Genomic DNA, 20,248 nt, shown 5'->3' on the forward strand with positions numbered 1-20,248 from the left:
AGTCTACATCTAGCGTAACCAAGATAAGCTAACAAGATACAGTGTAGGAGGTAGAGCAGGACTAGTCAACATGGTGCCCTTTAGACTCCAATCCGCACCACCATTTCTTCCTAACCAACAACACAAGGTTCTTGTTTTGATAAAGGGATGTAGGTGAGGGGTGAAATGTGCGACCTGCATGGGGCTCTTTGAAGGCAAGGTTTTAAAACACAGTAAAATAAAATACTCTCTTTCGTTGCCTCCAAAATGGAATACAGTAGATAAGGACCCAGGCTATGATCCTGAACATACTTTGCAGGGAAATCAATTCCCAGCAGGATCTTAGTGATATTTACATGGAAGTAATTCTGACTACATTTAACAAATATGTTTAGAATTTCAACCTTACACGTAGTGGAAGTCTGGGGTGGGGTTGGGGGGTTGGACAAGGAGGTGGCATCTTGGAGAGCATAACAGACAAGACAGCACTTAACTGACTGGATTTGTTGTAAACATTTTTTTCTTCTGTTTTACCACTGCTTCTTGCTTCCAGCTGAGAACATGTAGTATGTATGATCTGGGTAGCGGGGGCTGGGGGGAAGAGGACACAATAATGCCCGGACCCCTTGCAAGTGTGTTGTATTTATTGTGCTCCTTCATTTGGATATTAATGTTATGAAAGTTCATCATCAATAACAGTGAAAACCTTAGCTTTTTTCAGCTGTGGAAATGTGAGTTCCCTTCACTTGAATTAGTAGCAAGCCATTAAGGTTCACGGGCTTGTCTTTCAAATACAGTGTTACTGACCTGCAGCAAGGTTATTCGATAGCCCAGCTTGGCTCTGTTCCAATACTTCTTAATATTGTCCTTGACTTTATTATACTGCTGCCCTTGACTAACGTCTAAGGCATATTTTTGTCACCTGCTTAACACCTTGTCAGGTTTTTTTTTAAAAAAAGTATTTCAAAAATCACTAGGGACCCTGAAAGCCACATCATTGAAAAGCCATAATTGAAAAGCAACCCACCCTTGACTAGTCTTCCCATTTCTGGGAGCCTTAAACATGGTTTTTTTTGGGGGGGGGGCAAAACCCATGACTGAATAAAAAAGGTCAAAGGAGCAGTTTCCTATAGGCAAGCTGGGCTTTATGAGCGTTTAAAAGAAAAAGAACATAAAGGGACATGACTCCCAAAGGCAGGGGTGGAGAATCTGTGGTCCTCCAGAGGCAACTGGATGATGGCTCTCATCCCCCCTCCCCCAGACCCTTTAGCCCTACTGGCTGGGCTGATGGAATAGGAGCCCAACAACACCTGGCTGGCCACCGGCTCCCCCACCCCACTCTCACGTTGTCGGTGACCTCCAGCTGGAACTCTGGTCAGGACTGGATGGAAGTGCAGAAAAGTGTAGGCAGCACTTGGAACATGCTGATAGGCTCGGATGCAGGGTTCACTTTCACCAGTGAAAGCCAAACCCCAATTTGTTCCCTGTGCCATCCTTCTTCACAGAGAATGGTCCCTTCCATGCACCCTGGGGGCAGGGTGCTCAGGTGACCGGCTGGCTTTGGGGCAAGCTATCTCCATGGCATTAAGCCCTGCCAGGGCACCAAGCCCATTGGGGCTGGGAGATCATTATTCCTGCGAGGTCCCAAATGAAGCACAATGTGGGGTGGGGCCCTGTGGAAGCTGCTAGGGAGATGCGAGGGGAGGGAGGACCAAACTGCCAAGAGTGAATCCACATCCTGTATCCGAAGGACAGGGAGGAGGGAACAGCTGCTTGCTATCAGTTCCCACTTGATACAATCTAAACTCAGTAGGTTTTTGTGAAAACTTGCTGATGTTAGCAGTAGAAAGTCTCCTATTTGATCCCACAGCATCAGCCCCACTCTATCTCCGAGGGGTTTCTAGACGGCAAGACTCCAGTTCTCAGAGTATTCATCCCTTGTAGAGATGGCTATATCTGCTGAATATGGAATATAGCTGCTGCATCGGTGCATTTCATACGACCACTAGAATTGTCAGCTTGCAATTTTAAAAGCAGGCAAGTTCCTTGCTATTGTGTTTTCTGAAGATTCAGCTTGAATTTGAGTTGGCAGTTTTTGCTAATGGGTTACATATGCCAGTGTGCAGCACATGGAACATGTACACAGCTCTCAAAATTCCCCTTTGCCCAGCATGTTTATTGTAATGCAGGGGTGCCTAATCTGTGGCCCTGCAAGTGTTGCCAGACCACAAGTCCATCATCACTGACCATTGGCCCTGCTCATTACAGCTGATGAAGTCGGACAACATCTGGAAGGCCACAGGTTAGCACCCCCCAGCTTGTTATTATGTCCCCAAGTATCATTCTATTATTATAAAGGGGACAACGCTGGACAAATTTTGTGCTTCTAACAGGACATGCAGAAGGAAGCAGGATACCTAATGAAGTTGTGCCCAAGTCATTTATCCTGCTGTTTAACCAGATTTTCAGATTTTATTTTATTTTTTTAAAAAAAAATATCGGTTAGGGCAAAGTGTGAACTAAGTCCATTTGTAGTGAATCAGCTAATGGTAGTGGGAAATTACTTGGATTTCCGCTTGTTACTGACTTCCTTGAATTCATCACCACTGAAAGTCAGCTTCTGCAATTTATTATGGAATTGTTTTAGGTGAAAAAAATCCCTATAAATCAAGCAAAACTACAGAGAGAGAGAGAGAGAGAGAGAGAGAGAGAGCAAGGAAATGTCATGAGGAGCAGCACCAGTTTTGATATCCTCTTTCAATCAAGCAGCTGGCTTTTATTAATAGCCTAATCAGTGCCATAGCATGTCTCATTTAAAAACAGTAACTTGCAACAAAAGTTTAAGTGTTGACTAAGGCAAAGAAAATGTGCAGACCATCTCATTGGTGGGAAAGCATTCCATACAATTCTTCTTCAGGCTAACCTGGTCTCTGGATCAGGGGCTGGATTGAGAGCTTAGGCACACAATTTACAGGGTGGAGGCGGTTTGGCTTTGCTGCTGAGACTCAAAAACTCTCTTCTAACCTTTTCCCCAGTAGCTGATCTAGATAAAAAACGGAACACAAAACACCTTGTATCAATCAATGGCTATGTGTGTACAGAGTCTTTCTTATTAGACATCTTTCACTGTACCTGAAGTAGAGAGCAGGTTCAAAATGCATTCTCCATTCTCCTCTAGGACCTCATTCAGAGAACACACTGAGCCAAATCTTTGCGAAGTGAGACCATGCGGACTCTTGCTTAGCAGCTTGAACTGGCTTTGCTCTTCCTTGGTCTGTTTTGCTGGGTTATCCAGACTAGGGCTTTCTCCTCACTAACCATGAGCCACAACCAAGAACTAACCATGGCTAATGTGAGAAGAGTTCAACAATGTATCCCGGTTTGGATGACATATGAAGCCAAACCTTGGCTTAGTGTGGTACAACATGAGCATCAAACAGGGCTGGAGAGAAGAAACAAAGTGGCTGAAAGCTCCTTTTTGACCATGTGCTCCCATAGTCACAGAAAGCCATGGTTTGGCTTGGTGTGTCATCTGGATCAGACCATTATAACCACAACCATCCTGCTTAATAACTTGGATTAGGAGAAGTTTTCAGAGTAGAAGATGGAGCTTCTGATCAGGATCTGCAGCTCATAACCCCCTAGATGAAAGAAGCCCCTATTTCCCTCCTCCCGCTGGATCAGGTCAGTTTGGGAACGTAAAGCTCCATTGGAAAACTGCTTAAGGTATTTTTGTTTTGCTTTATTCAGATTGTGAGCTGCTGTGTTGATCAGCAGAAAATATTCTACAGTAAGTTTAATTTAATCTTTCTTAAACTTGTGGGAATTGGAAAGAATGTCATCTTCTGCTGAGGCTCCCAATACGCTGGAGGAGCTTTGGAGAAACATCAGTGTCAGTTAATTTTAATTTCATCCTTGCTCAGTTGAATAGAGGGTTTTTAAGCCCTAAAGGGGACATTTTATACTTAAGCACTTCACTTCCCAAATGTTTGTCGAGAGTTCCTTTTCTTTTTCTTTTTCTGAATTTTTAGTCCTCTTCTAGCTCAGCAATGCAGTAAGAGGAGAATATTGGGGTGTGGTTCTCTATAATTAGGCCATTACTCAGTCTAATTACCCACAACAGATATTTGTACCTTTTCATTATGTGACCTATGGATTATGTGGCAATTACTAATTGACTTTGGGAGAGGATTATTATGTAATTTGTGGATCTCAGGGTAATGCTTTAATTTTATGGCACAAGTAACCACAGAGTTAGCCTGTAACTACACAGTAATTGTAGTGCAATCAAATGGTGAATAATTACACATAATTACATTGATCTGTGACTGGTGAAGTTAAATGCTGATCACTACCACTCTGGACTGCCACCACTAGAGGCATCTCTCTTGCACAAGCCATGATGGTGAGATGAAAAAAGTTTCCTGTAATTTACCAAACGTGGTTTAAAACTCTGAGGTGGAAAATAAGAGCTCTCTTGTGACCTACTGAGATGGGTGTCCAAGCTGCCATTGGTTTGAATGGTGTTGAGCCTGATATCAGATGAATGAATGGGCACAAATTTCAGTGTTTGTGTGTGCTGTTAATTAAAACACATTTAACGTCAAGTAAATGTCTGCAGCTCTCAAGCACCCCTCTGTTCAGTCTCCCTCCCCCATCCCCCCACATTCAAAGGCGAATGGAAAGCTGAATCCCAAAGGAGGTTTTGTGTTGTTGGAGTTGCTATGGTATTCTTTGCTCCTGTACCAAAGCAATGTGTTGTGCAAGTTAAGCAGACACTTGGTCCTCTAGGAGAGTGCCAGCTTTACAAAGGAGTGAGGGAAGAAAAACCCTTCATGCTTTGAAGCTAGGAAGCATAATTCAGTAAGGACTGCAAGTGGTTTGGTCCCAGCATCGCAACAGATGTTGTAGAAGCTCCTGGGTGAATTTATTCTTCTTTTATACACACACTCACATGCATGCAAAAGGGCTTCTCTGTTGTGCTTTGTGATTATTCATCACAAAGTTTGTTGTGTCTACCCTCCCTCCCTCTCCCCCATCTCATCCCTCTTTGAAACCAGCCTTTAGTCACAATACAGGAGAGCTTTTTCTGTAACCAGTTAGACCTACAAATGGAAAGATGGGAGTGGGGAGGAAACAATGGTCCAGGGTGACAAAGGAGGATTAAGCTTCTGGGGTGCAGGTGATGAGTGTGCAGTTTGGCATGCAGGGACATGAAAACCTGTAACTTCTATGCAACTATTGAAAGCACAGGGGGAGACAGGACCCCATCTTTGCATCAGTTGCTCCATTCCATGCCTTGTCCTGTTACCTCTGGTGATGGCTGTATGTGTGATACCATGGCTGGATGTTTTGCTAGTTTCTAGGAGCAGAAGAAAGAATGAAGCTCACTGAAAGGCTTTCAGGCACTTCTCAGTTCATTTGGAAATAGCTGTTACAAAGAGTTGTAAATCCCCTCCTTAAATTGCCTAGCAAACAGAAAACATCTTCATTTTCCCTATGCCAGGAATAACTGTTCAATTGCTCCATTCCCTAAAAGGCTAGTGGTGCGTGGTATTTTTATTTTATTTTTTTGTCACTGCACATGTGAAATAGCAATTGACATTATGCTTCTGAGTGATGGCTTCACTCCGTAAACTCAGAGGAGTAACTGTAAATGCTAATGAATGCTCTTTAGAGGAGGAATCATTGTTATGAGATGAAAGTGTATACAGAAATACTGGAAATATTGTGAAAAACATTTGGACCAGTTGGCAAAGCGTTGGCAACAGGTTTAGGAAACCTGCGTTCAAATGCCGGCTTGGCCATGGATTGTAGGGTAACCAAGAACAAAGAAATACAGGACTGCTGTATCTTTAACAGGTGCATTGAGTTTTAGCTGTGCAGATGCATGGATGAAAGAATCTGTATTCTGAAATTCCCACACAAAAAATAAAGACACAGAAGCTCTTCCATTCTCTTCTATAACTGCTCACACTCTTCACTTGCTGGGCAGCCCAGGAGCAGAGAATAGCAGCTTCATCTAGTATATTCAAAAGATCATCCCAGTAGTCTGGGGCTCGTCCAGTCAATCTAGCTGCCTGTTACCTGAGTGCATAGCTGATGCTTCTCTTTTAAAAGGCTTGGATGGACAAACAGTCTTGCCTCTTACTTTTCAGGCAAGTGGCCAAAAGTCAACCCCCAATCAGGCTGTTGTGTGGTTTTTATGGTTTTGGGTCATCCTTACCCTCAGATGGCTAATCCTTTTACCATTCCAGAGTAATCAAACCATTCTTGTTTCACAAGGTTTCCAATGCACCCGAATGCCTTTTAGAGTAACTGTGGTTGTGCAGTGCTTCTTGATCTAGAAAGATGCATTAGCAGCCTTTGGTTAGGATGGATCATAGCTAAGCAGGTTGTTAAGCAAGTGTTATTGACAAGAGGTTGCAAGCTGCTCCAGATTCGTGTTGTTGTTTTTGAGCAGGACATCAGATTTTAAACAACTGTAATGTTTCTGGTGTCTCAGTCCCATGGTGAGTGGATGCAGATGGAGGGAGGGAAGCAAGGGGCAACCTCAGCCCAGCCCAGCCCTCCTTTCTGTAGCTGTTAGGGGGATTCACCTGCTAGCTGGGCTCCCCCCTGGGCAGGCAGGCAGGCAGCGCAGCTCCATGTATGAGCACAATGCTGCAGCTTCTCAGCATCATTTTCTAAAATACAGCTCAGCCCAGTGAGGAATATCTCTCTCATTGGAATAAACTGTTGCTTCTGTGCATTGTAATGCCTTCTGAAGAAACATGTAAGAAATTTTATAGCTAATGCTTACAATGGGGGGGGGGATAATCCTACCCAGAGTATCTTGTTAAATATACCGGTATATTTGCTTATATGTCTATTTGCACATCAAAGCATGTTTAGTAGTGGTACTTTTGCAATCTAGCTTCTAGATCTGTGACTGACAATTTTTATTCAGAGGATGATGGTGAAATCTGCACAATAGCATCTTCTCTCTCAAGCATTGTTAATGCTTTTATTAATTCAGGCTGCTGGGAGGGGGGCAGGGGGACTGTCACATGATTAAATACAAAATCAAAACTAATTCACACAACCACAAAAAAATAGGTACTAGGGAGAATGTTTATAGCATATACTTCTCCTTGACAGAGTAGTTTTCTATATGTGAGGAGTTTTCCCCTGGGGATTCCCACTTGCACACTACTGTGATATGCAGAATATAGACTTGCCTTCTAGCGGTGCAGCAATAAAAGTGTTAGCACGTTTACAAAGCTAAGCAGGCACCACTATGGTTTCAAATTGGATGGGAGTTGGGCTAGATGACCCTTAGGTCCCTTCCAACTTTATGATTGGCTCTCAATTAAATTTCACCGCATAATGCATTTCTGAAAGAACCATTACTTAAGAAAGCCAAAGAGTTGTCATTTGCATCTTTGCAAGGCTATATGTTGTTTCATATTTCAGTTTGTATTTGTGCCATGGGCATAAAGTTTGGGATATTGATTTATTTTAAAATTGCTGTTCCACCTTTTCACCAAATGGCACTGAATACAGTTTTTAAAAATCAACATAGTGTGCAAGGGCAGTATTTGGACGAGAATGCCACAGGGACAAGGGTGAATTAAAGTAAGTGAAAGAGGTTCACAATCCTCATTAACCCAAAGTATGGGCGGCCCCTAGGTGTCTGATGGTCACTTAGGTTATGAGAATTCTCCACTTCAAATGCCCAGTTAGGCCTGCTTGAATGTGAGCTGTGTCTCACTGTGAGAAATTTTAGCTTGGTAATTGTGCACTGAGGCTGAGGCTACAATCTTACATGCATGCTTACAAAGGAGTTAGTCCCACTGAGCATAAAGGGACTTATATGTGAGTAAACATATCTAGAATTGCACAGTAGCTTCATATATTCATATCAGCGGCAGAGCTGCAGTGTTCCTAAAGACCCCCCCCCAATAATAAAACATAAAGAAATACAAATTTTAAAACATGCAAATAACTCTCACATCAGCTTCCTCCACTGTGTCACTTTCTTCCCACCAGAATGGTGTCTTGTGCCATTTTTATTATTATTATTCCTATGCAAGTAGATCCAGATTCACAGCAAGGCCGCGAGGAGAGCCAGATGATCATGCAGATGGCAGATGACAAATCTAGCAAGGTTTGACGAGTGGAAATTGCTTGCTCTAATTGCTTGTCAAGTCCGGTACCTATGTTAGAGTTAAGGACTTAAGCTCAAGGCAAAACAGTGCTAGAACAAAGTAAGGAAAAGGCTGTTAGAAATTGAGATGGAGGACGGGAACGGCAGTTAATTTATTCCCAGCCTAAGTTAGAAAGATGGTACTGGCAAAGCCTGGAGAGCTTGTAGCTAGTTGTGTGCATGGTGTAGACCCTCCAGCATATTTTCACAGTAGTGCAGTATTTAAACATAGGAACACCTTTACAGATGGGCCATAACACAAAATAATAATTGTTGACCAAGGAAGAAAAATGTTTTTCATGTCCATTGTTGTCAAATCTCAAAATATTTTCTTCACTTCCAACTACAGACCATTGTACAGTGTCCTAAAAAAATGTTCACAAACTAAGCAATGACACAGAGAATATTTCAGAAGTATTTGTTCTTCAATAAGATGTAACAGTTCCCAATATTTGCATGTATCACTACTTCTTATAAAGTAAACATAGTGTCGCATCCTATGCAGTGCAAGCAGAATTCTACTCCTACAACAGGATTACCCCTTCCTCCCCTCTCCTCTTGTGCACCCCACAAATCTACCCTTGGGGTCCCCAACTCTCTGGATCAAGTTTTAGAGGGTGTGCAGGGGCTTCCAGGTGTCACAAGAGGAAAGAGAAGTTTCGTTGCGTATGCAGAAGTCTGTCATGCAAACAGAACTTGAGTGTGAGATAGATCTTGTATCCTGTAGTTCCCAAAATTATTTATAGCTTTGAAGAAATACTTATATTATGTAGCAGTCATAAGTCCCAGTATGGAACTTTGAAAGCATTTGGTACCACATTAAGACATTAAGATTTTTGTCAGCATCCCTACTCAACATCACCATCATGTCTTTTGCCAGGTGCTTAGCAGTATTGCATAAATATATAAAAATGCCCTGCAGAATCAGACCAAAGGCCTACCTACCTGGTTATATCTACCTAGTTAAGCACCCTGTTTTCCACCCGCCCACTACCAAGACATGTGGGCAATAGCACTCTGCTGCAGTTTTCCCCACCGACTGGTATTTGGTAATGTGCTTCACTTGCTAATTGTGTTCTGTATTAGCATCCATTGCTTGCTGGTTTATAGGCTGGTTCCTTCTGGTAATGTAACACTGCAATCTCAAAAAAGTAAAATCGCTACAGGACCCTTCTGAAATGTTAGGACATCTGTAAAATCAGGAAAGAACTTGGGAAACAAAACCACGAGAAAAGGCAGAATATGGGTCTTGCAATAACTGTTGCAAAATGAAAGGAAAGGTAACAAAATGTGTAGCTTTCTTGCAAAGTCATGGGAGAGAGTCTTGTCAAGATTTCAAAGTTTTTCTTAGAAGTAGCAGGCATAGTCCGGGGAGAAGACAGTGAGATAGTAAAGTAAGCATGGTCTTCTGTGGCAAATCTGTTTCAGCTGCATTTTGCATAATGGAGAACATACTGTTCTTTTGGTTTACTTTTTTATTTTACACAGTCACTTAGCACAGATTCACATGCTAAACGTGGCCATTATGTATAATCTCTGCAGCTAATGCAGACGATCTGGTAGTTGGAACATAATAATATGTGAGCTGATGGAGTGGGAGACTGTAGCATGGCTGCATCTTCTGTAATCAGGGGAGCTCTGGAATCTCTCCCTGATTGTGCAAATTGCCACTGTGGCATGCTATATGGGTTTCGAACCAGCACATATTAACTGCGCATATTAGCAGACAATTTGCATGAGCTGAAAAGTAAGCAGCCACATTTAAAGCACCGGATTCAGACTGAGGGCTGAGGTGAAACAGATGCAGCAGGACTAGTCTGAGATAATAGGACCCTGTGGACCCTTTTCAGGGCCTTAGAAATGGAGGCAACTTAGTCCTTCTGGAACTGTTAGGCAACCTCAAGATGATTTCTTTGGTCTTTTCCAAGGGACCTGATGCTGGGGACAGATGCCTCATTTGTTTAATGGCCAGTTTGGACTCCTGACTACCATTAAGCCAATCTCCTTTCAGGTTGCTGCTGCCTCAGAACAACCCTTTTAAAGTTACAAGTGGTTACATCAAGATTAGCGATGGTGCACACACTGGCCCCTTGGCATCTTTCTTAAAAGGCCATTTGTGAGGCTTCAGAATAGAGGCATTTAGGGTACCAATGTGTGGTTTAACACATTCTTTCAAGACTACAGAGCAATGTTTTTACTTGTATCAGCCAAACAATTTAGGTTGATAAAGTCTTATAAGAAAAAGCTTACAAACACATTGCAGTTGTGTTCAAAAGAGTGCTCCATGTCGTTAAGCTGACATGGGAAAGTGAATTTTCAGTTCTCTTTTCATAAATGGACTTCTGAAATCAATGGGTCTGATCTTGTGAGCAATGCCTTGTGTATATACCGCCTGATTGGCAAATCGATTGGCAAATGAAAGTCGTGCTCTACTCAGGCAAGGCCTCGTGCAGAGAGGCACGGCTGGTAATCTTTTCCGGAGCCCCTCTTTAACAAGCTTTTTTCCCCTTTTCCTTTTTTTTAAAAGTAAAATGACACTCTCGCACACAAACAGCTCCAGCAATTTAAAAAGTAAGCTGCAGTTTTGATGAGGAGAGATGCACAAAAGTGCATAGTGTTGCATTAAGTAAAGTTAATTAAAAGTAAAAGAAACAACCAGCCTTGGCTTATCGAAAATGTGCTCCTAAAAATATTAGCAATCATTTAAATGTTAAAATGGAATTAATCAAGGGATAACTGCAGAATGACTATATATTTCTGTAATCATTTGTAGAATGTAGCTCTGTCTCTATGTTTCTTGTTTGGTCCATCACATATAATAAATTTCAGAATGCATGTTTTATGATGAGATGAAAAAATATGCCATTGAACTCTTTGTATCTATTAATCTGTCATTTAAACAGTTCATTAAAGCAGGAGCAGAATGCGGAAGATGCAATGTGTGGTTGCGCAGCTTCTACAGCACCATCAATAAAGCAAAAAATGCATGGCTAAAATAGTTAGAGGCCACACACCAGCCTTGGTTTTTGAAAACAATAGCAGGTTAATATATTTTCTGTTTAAAGTCTTCTTTGTTGTCAGAATTTCAGTTGGTGTTGGATCCTTACTTAGGGTGGTATTCAGCTAATAAGTCCCATCAGCAGAAGTCCTGTTCGAGGAATTCCACTTGTACAACAGGACTTTTCCCCATCCTTTCCCCCATGTGCACCCCAAAATCAGCCCAGAGTGCGTGGAAGAAAAGTGTGTTATAAATTTAAAGAACATAAATACAAATAAATTGAAGGTAGTCATTACTGTATGATTAGCTTAGTCTGGAACCATCCTAGTATTTTCATTGCAGGTGTCAACATTTGGGGTTGAATATTTAATTCTGAGTAGATATGCGTCAGTGCTGATATTTTTATGGGAAAAACTTGCGTTTAGATTTCAAAAGTTGGACAATGTCATGTGTTCAAACTTCAACATCTGCCATTTCACTTTCTGATAATTAAACATATTTTGGACTAGCCATAGTTTGCCAAATTCATTCCATGTATAGCATCAGCATTTTTTGCTTGTTGTCATGCATTGGGGTGGCTGCTAAAAATATGTACAAATCTATATGACTCCTAATTTCCTTGCTAAGCAGTACAGAAGGCTCTGTGTATTAATACTTGGCAATTGTATAGCAATTTATACATGTCCAACACAATTCATGTGCCTTTATCTCAGGTAGATATATATATATATGGGAAAATGTGGTGAGAGAATGGACAGCACAACGTCAGATTGCAGTTTTAAAATCTACTCTATAGAAGAGAAAACTTCCTGCTAATTTTTGGAAAGTTTTCTCCCAGCCATTTCTTCTTTTCTCTCCTCCTCCTCCTCCTCCTCCTCCTCCTCCTCCTCCTCCTCCTCCTCCTCTCCTCCTCCTCCTCCTCCTCCTCTTCTTCTTCTTCTTCTTCTTCTTCTTCTTCTTCTTCTTCTTCTTCTTCTTCTCTCTCTCTCTCTTCTCTCTCTCTCTCTCTCTCTCTCTCCCCCCCCCATATGTAGACACACTTACCCTGGCAGGTTGTCGTGGTATAATATATTTTATCACTACAGTGCACTAATTCTTGCACCTTTACTGTAAGGTGGGCTGGTATTATTATTGTAGCCTGATGAGAAATTAGGCAATTGTGTGAATTCATGGCTGGGCTTCCTGACTGTCACTTAATGCCACTCCTCATGGCAGCCTTCTGCATTAGCTTAGCATGACTGAACCTTCTCTGGGGCTCTAGTGGTTTCTGGCTGGCTTTTTATACTCTTGCTACACCAAATCCCATTTTGTTCTTTTTTCTCCAGAACAGGAAGATCTTTGGTCTCTCTACTCAGATCTTGAAAGAGTAGCAAGGCGCTTTCTTATAAGGCCATAATATATCTAAACATACCGTACGAAAATGTTTTATGAAACTTACAATTGCAATCTTGTAGAGAACCTTCCTGATTCTGACCTCCAGTCAGGATTCTGACACTATTCTCACTTAAGAAGGCACTCCTTTGTCATTATAAATAGGGCCTGTGTTTCTCCAGCGCCACAGGGGTCATTTTCACATGGTTAGCTATGTCTTGCAGGTTTCTTTTTCAAGGAAACATTTGTGTCAGTTCTTCTGTCTGCAGATTTGCATAATATACTTCTGCTCCATCTCAGACTTCAGAAACTCTTGTAAACCTGGAACCTATTTCCTAGCCTCTCGTCAGAAAGGTTGTCACTAACTGAAAGAATTCTCCCGCAATGCTCTGCTCATCTTTTGTATTTTACTCCAATGTATCAAAAGGATACAGACAGAAAATGTTCTTCCCGAAATACATCTTATTGCACTTTTGCTGCCAGGTGTCTCTATGCTTGTTTTCCTAAATTTAAAAATCCTTCCTGAAATCAAACCAATCTCGCCTCTAGTCTTTTCTCTTTGGGGGTAAAATATTTGGGATGGGGTGGGTGGAGAACTCAAATAGCTGTTTATTTAGCACAGGATAGAAATAGACCAAAATATCATGTTGGCTCATATTTCTCAAAGGCAAGAGATTTATGAATGAATTCCTGGAGAATCCTCTTTGGACCAGGCATGGAGTTTTATCTTTTCTGGATAGGATGTTTGTAAGCAACATGGTGCTGAGCCAACACATATTCAGAGCACCTAGCTGCTGTGTGTACCATTAAACTGTGCAGTGGTGGAGAGTAATTCAGATTGCTGGAGCTGCCAGAATGTTCAGGTGTACACTTTTAAGTAAGTAAAATCCAAGAGGAAATTTGCACGGAGAGATTTCTGTAGGGTAGAGGCTGTATTCCCCTTTTGGATACTACATCTGCCATAAAATCAGGAAAGAAACGTACTCCCTTCCCCCCTCCTGAAGATGGGCATCCTAAGCCTTTGAATCGGCTGCAGAATCTGGGTGGTTGTTTGTATGATTTTAGTTTTTGGAATAGTTATCCAACCTTTACATTCAAATGCAGTTTCTTTTTCCACAACTGGGGACTGTCTGGACCTGGGGGAAAGGGTTCTTTTGCACTCTCGCTGTCCTTCGGCTACAAAAAAAATCTGGCTTGCAATGCATATTTGCCCATCTCACAAGATGTGGATATATTTTGAACCAAGCTCCCTTGCCCCTGAAAATGCTCTTCTGCCTGCAAATTACATCAATTTCTTTATGAGTTTCTAATGCTTGTGTGATCTGGTCATGTGTGTGCAGGGGCAGGGCATCCATATTGTCAACAAGATCTTTGCAAAATCAAATAACTGTTTGCTGACTTCCCAACCTCAACACACTGCTCCTGACTTGCCAGGAACATAAACTGTCAGTTACTTGGATTGGGCTCAGCTTGCACCTGACATGAGCTGGGCAGCAAGACCTGACCTGCAGCAACAGGTGGCTTCTCTTGGGCAACTAGCACTATGACTTGGGTAGCCCACACTGCTGCTACTACTACCACCTCCTCTTCTCTCTGGTAAAATTCTTGATTGGCAGTGCAAGAATATGCTGGTAAAAATAATAATTCAAAATTCTTTTTTTTTTAAAGTTAGTAGATGATGCTTGTACAATTGTACAGTTACAATTAGAAGTGAGGGGAAGAGGTTCATACTGTTGCTACTGTTGATAACATAATTCTAAAAGCTGTTGGTGGCAAGGACAAGATAGGTCTATAGAAAAGAGAATTCTTAGATGCCAAGATCCAGGTTTGGGGCAAGTACTCTCTGGTGAGAGAACCCCAGCAGAGATTCTGTTGGGAGCCACCCAGAGTGGTTGTGGAAGCCCAGCCAGATGTGCAGGGTATAAATAATAATAACAACTTCTCCTCCCCCCCCTCCTCCTCCTCCTCCTTCTTCTTCTTCACCACAAAATATGCAGCAAAGTAAAGCATGGAAACATAGGCTGTCAGACCTTTAAAATATGACCTTGTGAGTTCCCAAACTTCCCTCTTCCTGTAGCATAGAAAAGACCACACGTTTAGTTTACTTACTCTCCAAACATCAGGTTGAGGTGCTTTTCAATGCAGCATTCAGAAGGCACAGGCAGTACAACTTGGCTTAGTTACAGTGGTGAGAGTTCCTTAATTATTGGTACACAATAATGGTTTGTAAGAGCCATGAGCTCTGAGCTTGGAACAACCAGCTAAGACATCTTTACATGCTAAGCTTCTCAGGTAGATTAAAAGGGAACAATAGGCTTGATTACTTTCCTCCCAAGGTGAAGGGGAGTGACCTAGAGAAGTCTGTCAGAACAGCTTACTCTATTACATTAACCCCTTCATGCAGTAATTATACTTAAGCATGTTGGTTACATGAAACTGGTAATCCCACACAAGCTTTCAAGAGATAACTGTACATGCTGGTCCTTCATTGTTCTGCATCACTGTGTTTGGTTTCAGCAAGCCTTGGTTTATTGTGTAGCACTAAGGAGGCACTTGCAGTGGTGAGGCACATTTTCTTGCCCTGGACTCCATCTCTATTCACCAATAAAACAAAACAGATCAGAAGAGCACAGAAGGCACATAAATTTGATTGTTTCATTCAGGTGTAAACTAACAAACCTAGGTTCTTTTGCTTGGCATTCTGAAACTACTTGTATTTCTGTGCCCCACGTGTGCTTTGGCTAAGCCTTCTACCAAAAGAAGTCTTTCCTTCTCATTTGGTAATATCCAAACACCCCGTCTGCAGTGTACCGTATTCAGACCTACTTAGGTCCTTTGCCTTTAAGTTATAGTGGCTATTTAAAACAAACCTTTAGTGAATTCTGATGACATCAAAATTTATTTCATTATCCTGGATTCTTGAGTGGTTGTTAAAGGTAAAGGTAAAGTTGTTAAGATGCTGCAAAAGTTATGTCAGTGTATGACCACACAGTAGTTCAGTTTATAAGCATTTCTCCATAGTTGGGATTGGCCACCGCACTCATCAGCCACTGTAAGGTAATGTACATTTGAGTCTGTACTAGGTTTCCACTGGCTGCCCTACTGATATATTTTCAGGCATCACTACTGATCTTCTGATCCCATTTCAATATACACCACTTTTGAATTGCAGCATACACATGCTTGAAATCCCATTGTGAATATTAACTTCAATGCAGAGTTGCACATATGCAGATCACGGAACGTAATGAAGCTTTTCTCATTTTCTGTTTGGAATCCCACCTGTATCTACCCCATGTGTTCTGTTGCTGCAAATCTTGTGGATTTTTCAAAAGCATATTTGAATGTGGAAGAGGTTGGCTAAATGGCCAACAGTCAGGAGAGTGAGAAAACACCCTGTGGGCATGAACCATTTTGTACATTTTGCTCAAATGAATTCACTGGATTGTAGCTTACTTTTGTATATATTACCATTTTGCTTCAAGCATAATACATGGAGTAAAGAGGCATGGTCTAATGGAGTCAAGTGCATCATGTACAGAAACCTTGCTCTTGTGTATCTTGCTACAGTTGTATATTTGCATTAATTCTAATTCTTTCTTCCCCCTCATCTTTCTTCCAGTTTGTGCTGGCACGGAGAACAAGCTAAGCTCTTTGTCTGATCTTGAGCAACAGTATCGTGCATTGCGAAAGTACTATGAGAACTGCGAGGTAGTTATGGGTAACCTAGAAATCACCAGCATTGAACATAACCGAGATCTCTCCTTCTTACGGGTAAGTGACATCTCTGCTACTTTAAAAATACATGTGAGCTGACATTTGGTTTTGCAATGACAGATTGAGGCTGTGTACAGATGACAGCTCTACAGAGATTTTTAGGGGGTGATGTAGAGCTATATTGCCAGTGGTACACAGGGTGTTTGTGTGCAGGTGTCCTGCTGTGGCCTTTAGTCAGATTGATTTTGCAAGTTCCCATAGGGCTCTAATTTGTACTCTGTAAAAGACAATGTTAGCCTTTGGAGGAATGCAATAGATCCCTGGAATGGATGTGTGTCTGTTTTGGTGTAGCTGTTGCCAATGCCTTTTGTGTAGTACCTAGGAGAGTAACACGTACAGCTCTGCTCTGTAATTACTAGAGCAACTTCGAAACTTTACTCTGTGCAACATGAAATACTTTCTGCATAGCTAATTGAGTAATTTACCTTGTGACAATGACTAGCAGTCCTAGTCAGCTTTGCCACTTAGACAGTTTTACTACTCCAAGCTGTTAAATGGAACTACAGTGGTACCTCGGGTTACATACGCTTCAGGTTACAGACTCCGCTTACCCATAAATATTACCTCAGGTTAAGAACTTTGCTTCAGGATGAGAACAGAAATTGTGCTCCAGTGGCACAGCTGCAGCAGGAGGCCCCATTGGCTAAAGTGGTACTTCAGGTTAAGAACAGTTTCTTTTCTTTCTTTTTTTTAAATAAATTTTTATTAAGGTTTTTCAATACAAATGCATATTTAATAAAACAACATTGATTATTTAACATCTTTTCGTTACTACTTTGGACTCCCTCACGCCTCCCGCTCCCACTTGCATCATTGTAAAATTGTTTCCAAGCAAATTATCATTTATTTTTTTTCACATACTTAGATTCAGTCATTAAAATACAGTCTTTTCCTTTCTCTCAAAAGAAATATATACTTTCCTTATTTCCCTTGTAATTAAACTCAAATCTAGTTTAGTGGTAGACAATTATTTCTACTCTGGCATCCTTGTTAACATTCAGCCAAATTACAGTACTTTTGTAAGTAAATCTTGAATTTCTTCCAGTCTTCTTCAACTCTCTCCTCTCCCAGGTCGCGGATTCTGCCAGTCATCTCAGCTAGTTGCATATAGTCCATCAGCTGCATCTGCCATTCTTCCAGAGTGGGTAAATCTTGAGTTTTCCAGTTCTTAGCGATCAGTATCCTTGCTGCCGTTGTTGCATACATAAAAAATGTTCTGTCCTTCTTTAACACATTCTGGCCGACAATGCCCAAAAGGAAGGCCTCTGGTTTCTTGGTGAAGGTATACTTAAACACCTTTTTCAGCTCGTTATATATCATCTCCCAGAAGGCCTTCACTCTAGGGCAAGTCCACCAGAGGTGAAAGAATGTTCCTTCATTTTCCTTACATTTCCAACATTTATTATCAGACGAATGGTATATTTTGGCCAATTTAACTGGGGTCATGTACCATCTGTGTATCATTTTCATTACATTTTCCTTCAGAGCATTACATGCAGTGAAGTTCAGCCCAGTGGTCCACAACCTTTCCCAATCTTCAAACATAATATTATGCCCAATGTCCTGTGCCCACTTTATCATAGCCGATTTAACCATTTTGTCTTGTGTGTTCCATTTCAGCAGCAAATTATACATTTTTGAAAGTACTTTAGTCTTAGGTTCTAACAATTCTGTTTCCAACTTCGATTTCTCCACCTGGAATCCTAACTTTTTATCATTCTTAAACACTTCTTTAATCTGAGCATAGTGTAACCAGTCTCGCACTTTATCTTTCATTTTCTCTAAACTCTGCAATTTCCAATTGTCTCCGTCTCTTTCTAATATTTCCCAATACTTTGGCCAATTGGCCTCCATATTGGGTCTTTTTCGGGCCTTGGGCCTCCAAGGGTGACAGCCACCTCGGAGTTTTATTCTCCAATAAGTCTTTGTATTTTGTCCAGACATTAAATACTGCTTTCCTAACAATATGGTTCTTAAAGGCCTTATTAATCTTAACCTTATCATACCATAAGTATGCATGCCAACCAAAAGCATTGTTATAACCTTCCAGATCCAGTACATCCGTGTCTTCAAGAAGTAGCCAGTCTTTTAGCCAGCAGAAAGCTGCGGCTTCATAATACAACTTTGAGTCTGGCAGGGCAAAGCCCCCTCTTTCTTTCGCGTCCGTTAGTATCTTAAACTTAATTCTGGGCTTTTTGCCCTGCCAGACAAATTTAGAGATATCTTTCTGCCACTTCCGGAAGCACTCCGTTTTGTCTACAATTTGTAATGTTTGAAACAAAAATAACATTTTTGGCATTACATTCATCTTAATGGCAGCTATTCGGCCTAACAATGAAAGTTTTAATTTTGACCAACTATCCAAGTCTCTCTTAATTTCCGACCAACATTTTTCATAATTATCCTTAAATAAACTCAGATTTTTTGCTGTTATGTTCACCCCTAGGTATTTCACTTTCTTAACCACAGTTAATTCTGTCTCTCTCTGAAACCGTTCCGACTCTGTATCTGTCAAGTTTTTTCCCAACACCTTAGTTTTTTGTTTATTTAATTTAAATCCCGCCACCCGACCAAAATCTTGAATCAGTTGTAATACTCTTTTCGTACTAGATTCTGGCTCCTGCAATGTCAGAACTAGGTCATCTGCAAACGCTTTAAGTTTATATTGTTTCGCTCTGACCTGGATCCCTTCCACCAGCCGGTCCCCTCTAATCATATTCAGGAGCACTTCCAGGACCGAAATAAATAGCAACGGGGAAATCGGGCAGCCTTGTCGTGTTCCTTTTTCAATTTTAAACTCTTCTGTAACCACATTGTTAACTATCAATTTAGCCTTTTGTTCTGAATATATTGCATCAATCCCGTTCTCGAACCCCCGGCCCACTCCCATTTCTTTTAGATTCCCCTTCATAAACTTCCAGGATATGTTGTCAAAGGCCTTCTCCGCATCTATAAAAATTAAAACTGCTTTTGTGTTTATGTCTGTTTGTAAAAGTTCCAATATATCAATAATATTCCTTGTATTAGCAGACATATGTCTACCTGGGAGAAAGCCTGCCTGGTCTTTATGAATTACTTCGTTTAAAACCCTCTTGAATCTACTTGCCAAAACGTCTGCAAATATTTTGTAATCCACATTTAAAAGGGAGATGGGACGGTAGTTCTTAAGTTGTGTCTTTTCAGTTTCCGATTTTGGTATCAATGTGATAAAAGCTTCCTTCCACGATTCCGGCGCCTTCTTCCCCTCCATAATTTCATTACTGACCTCCATCAATGGTTGTATCAAATAGTCTTTCAGTGTCTTATAATACTTGGAGGTCAGCCCGTCTGGCCCTGGCGATTTGCCCTGTTTCATGTTCTGGATAGCCTGCTCAATCTCTTGTCGTGTTATTTTGCCATTCAGGGTTGTTCTGTTTTCTTCTGACAGTTTTGCTAATCCATTTTTCTCCAAAAATTGTTTAATCTCAGTTTCATTTTGTGGCCCTTGAGTATATAATTTTTTGAAATATCTCTGGAAACACTCTCCGGGGTTCTGAATACTTCTTCCTTCAATCTCTAAACTTGTCACTGTGTTTAATTTTTGTCTCTTCTTCAACTGCCAAGCTAGCAGTTTTCCACATTTATTAGCCGATTCAAAAGTTTTTTGTTTCATTAATTTAATCTTCCATTCTATTTCCTGGTTTATCAGTTTAGAATATTGTGCTTGATGGAGTTTAATTTCTCTCAGAATCGGCTGGGACTTCGGATTAGATCTTAGCTTCTTCTCTAACTCTTTTATTTTTTCCAGAATTTTGTCCTTCCTTTCATTTTGTTTCCTTTTCTTTACGGTATTCTGTTGTATCAAGAACCCCCTCATCACGGCCTTGCTTGCGTCCCAGATAGTTCTTTTTTCCACCGTAGTGTTCATGTTAATCTCAAAATAGTCCTTTAGAGCT

General features: G+C 41.1%; 1 protein-coding gene across 3 annotated transcripts in view; it reads left to right on the forward strand.

Annotated features, from left to right (window-relative positions):
* The window catches only part of ERBB4 (erb-b2 receptor tyrosine kinase 4), a 779,780-nt gene that overhangs the window by 288,333 nt on the left and 471,199 nt on the right, over positions 1-20,248 (forward strand). For all 3 annotated transcript variants that reach the window (XM_081904442.1, XM_081904441.1, XM_081904443.1), the window contains exon 2: positions 16,159-16,310. In XM_081904442.1, the coding sequence (XP_081760568.1) occupies positions 16,159-16,310 (152 nt within the window). The remainder of the gene's footprint in view (positions 1-16,158; positions 16,311-20,248) is intronic.

Source organism: Podarcis melisellensis, assembly GCF_964234715.1.
Source record: "Podarcis melisellensis genome assembly, chromosome: 1".
Classification (NCBI taxonomy): Eukaryota; Metazoa; Chordata; class Lepidosauria; order Squamata; family Lacertidae; genus Podarcis; species Podarcis melisellensis.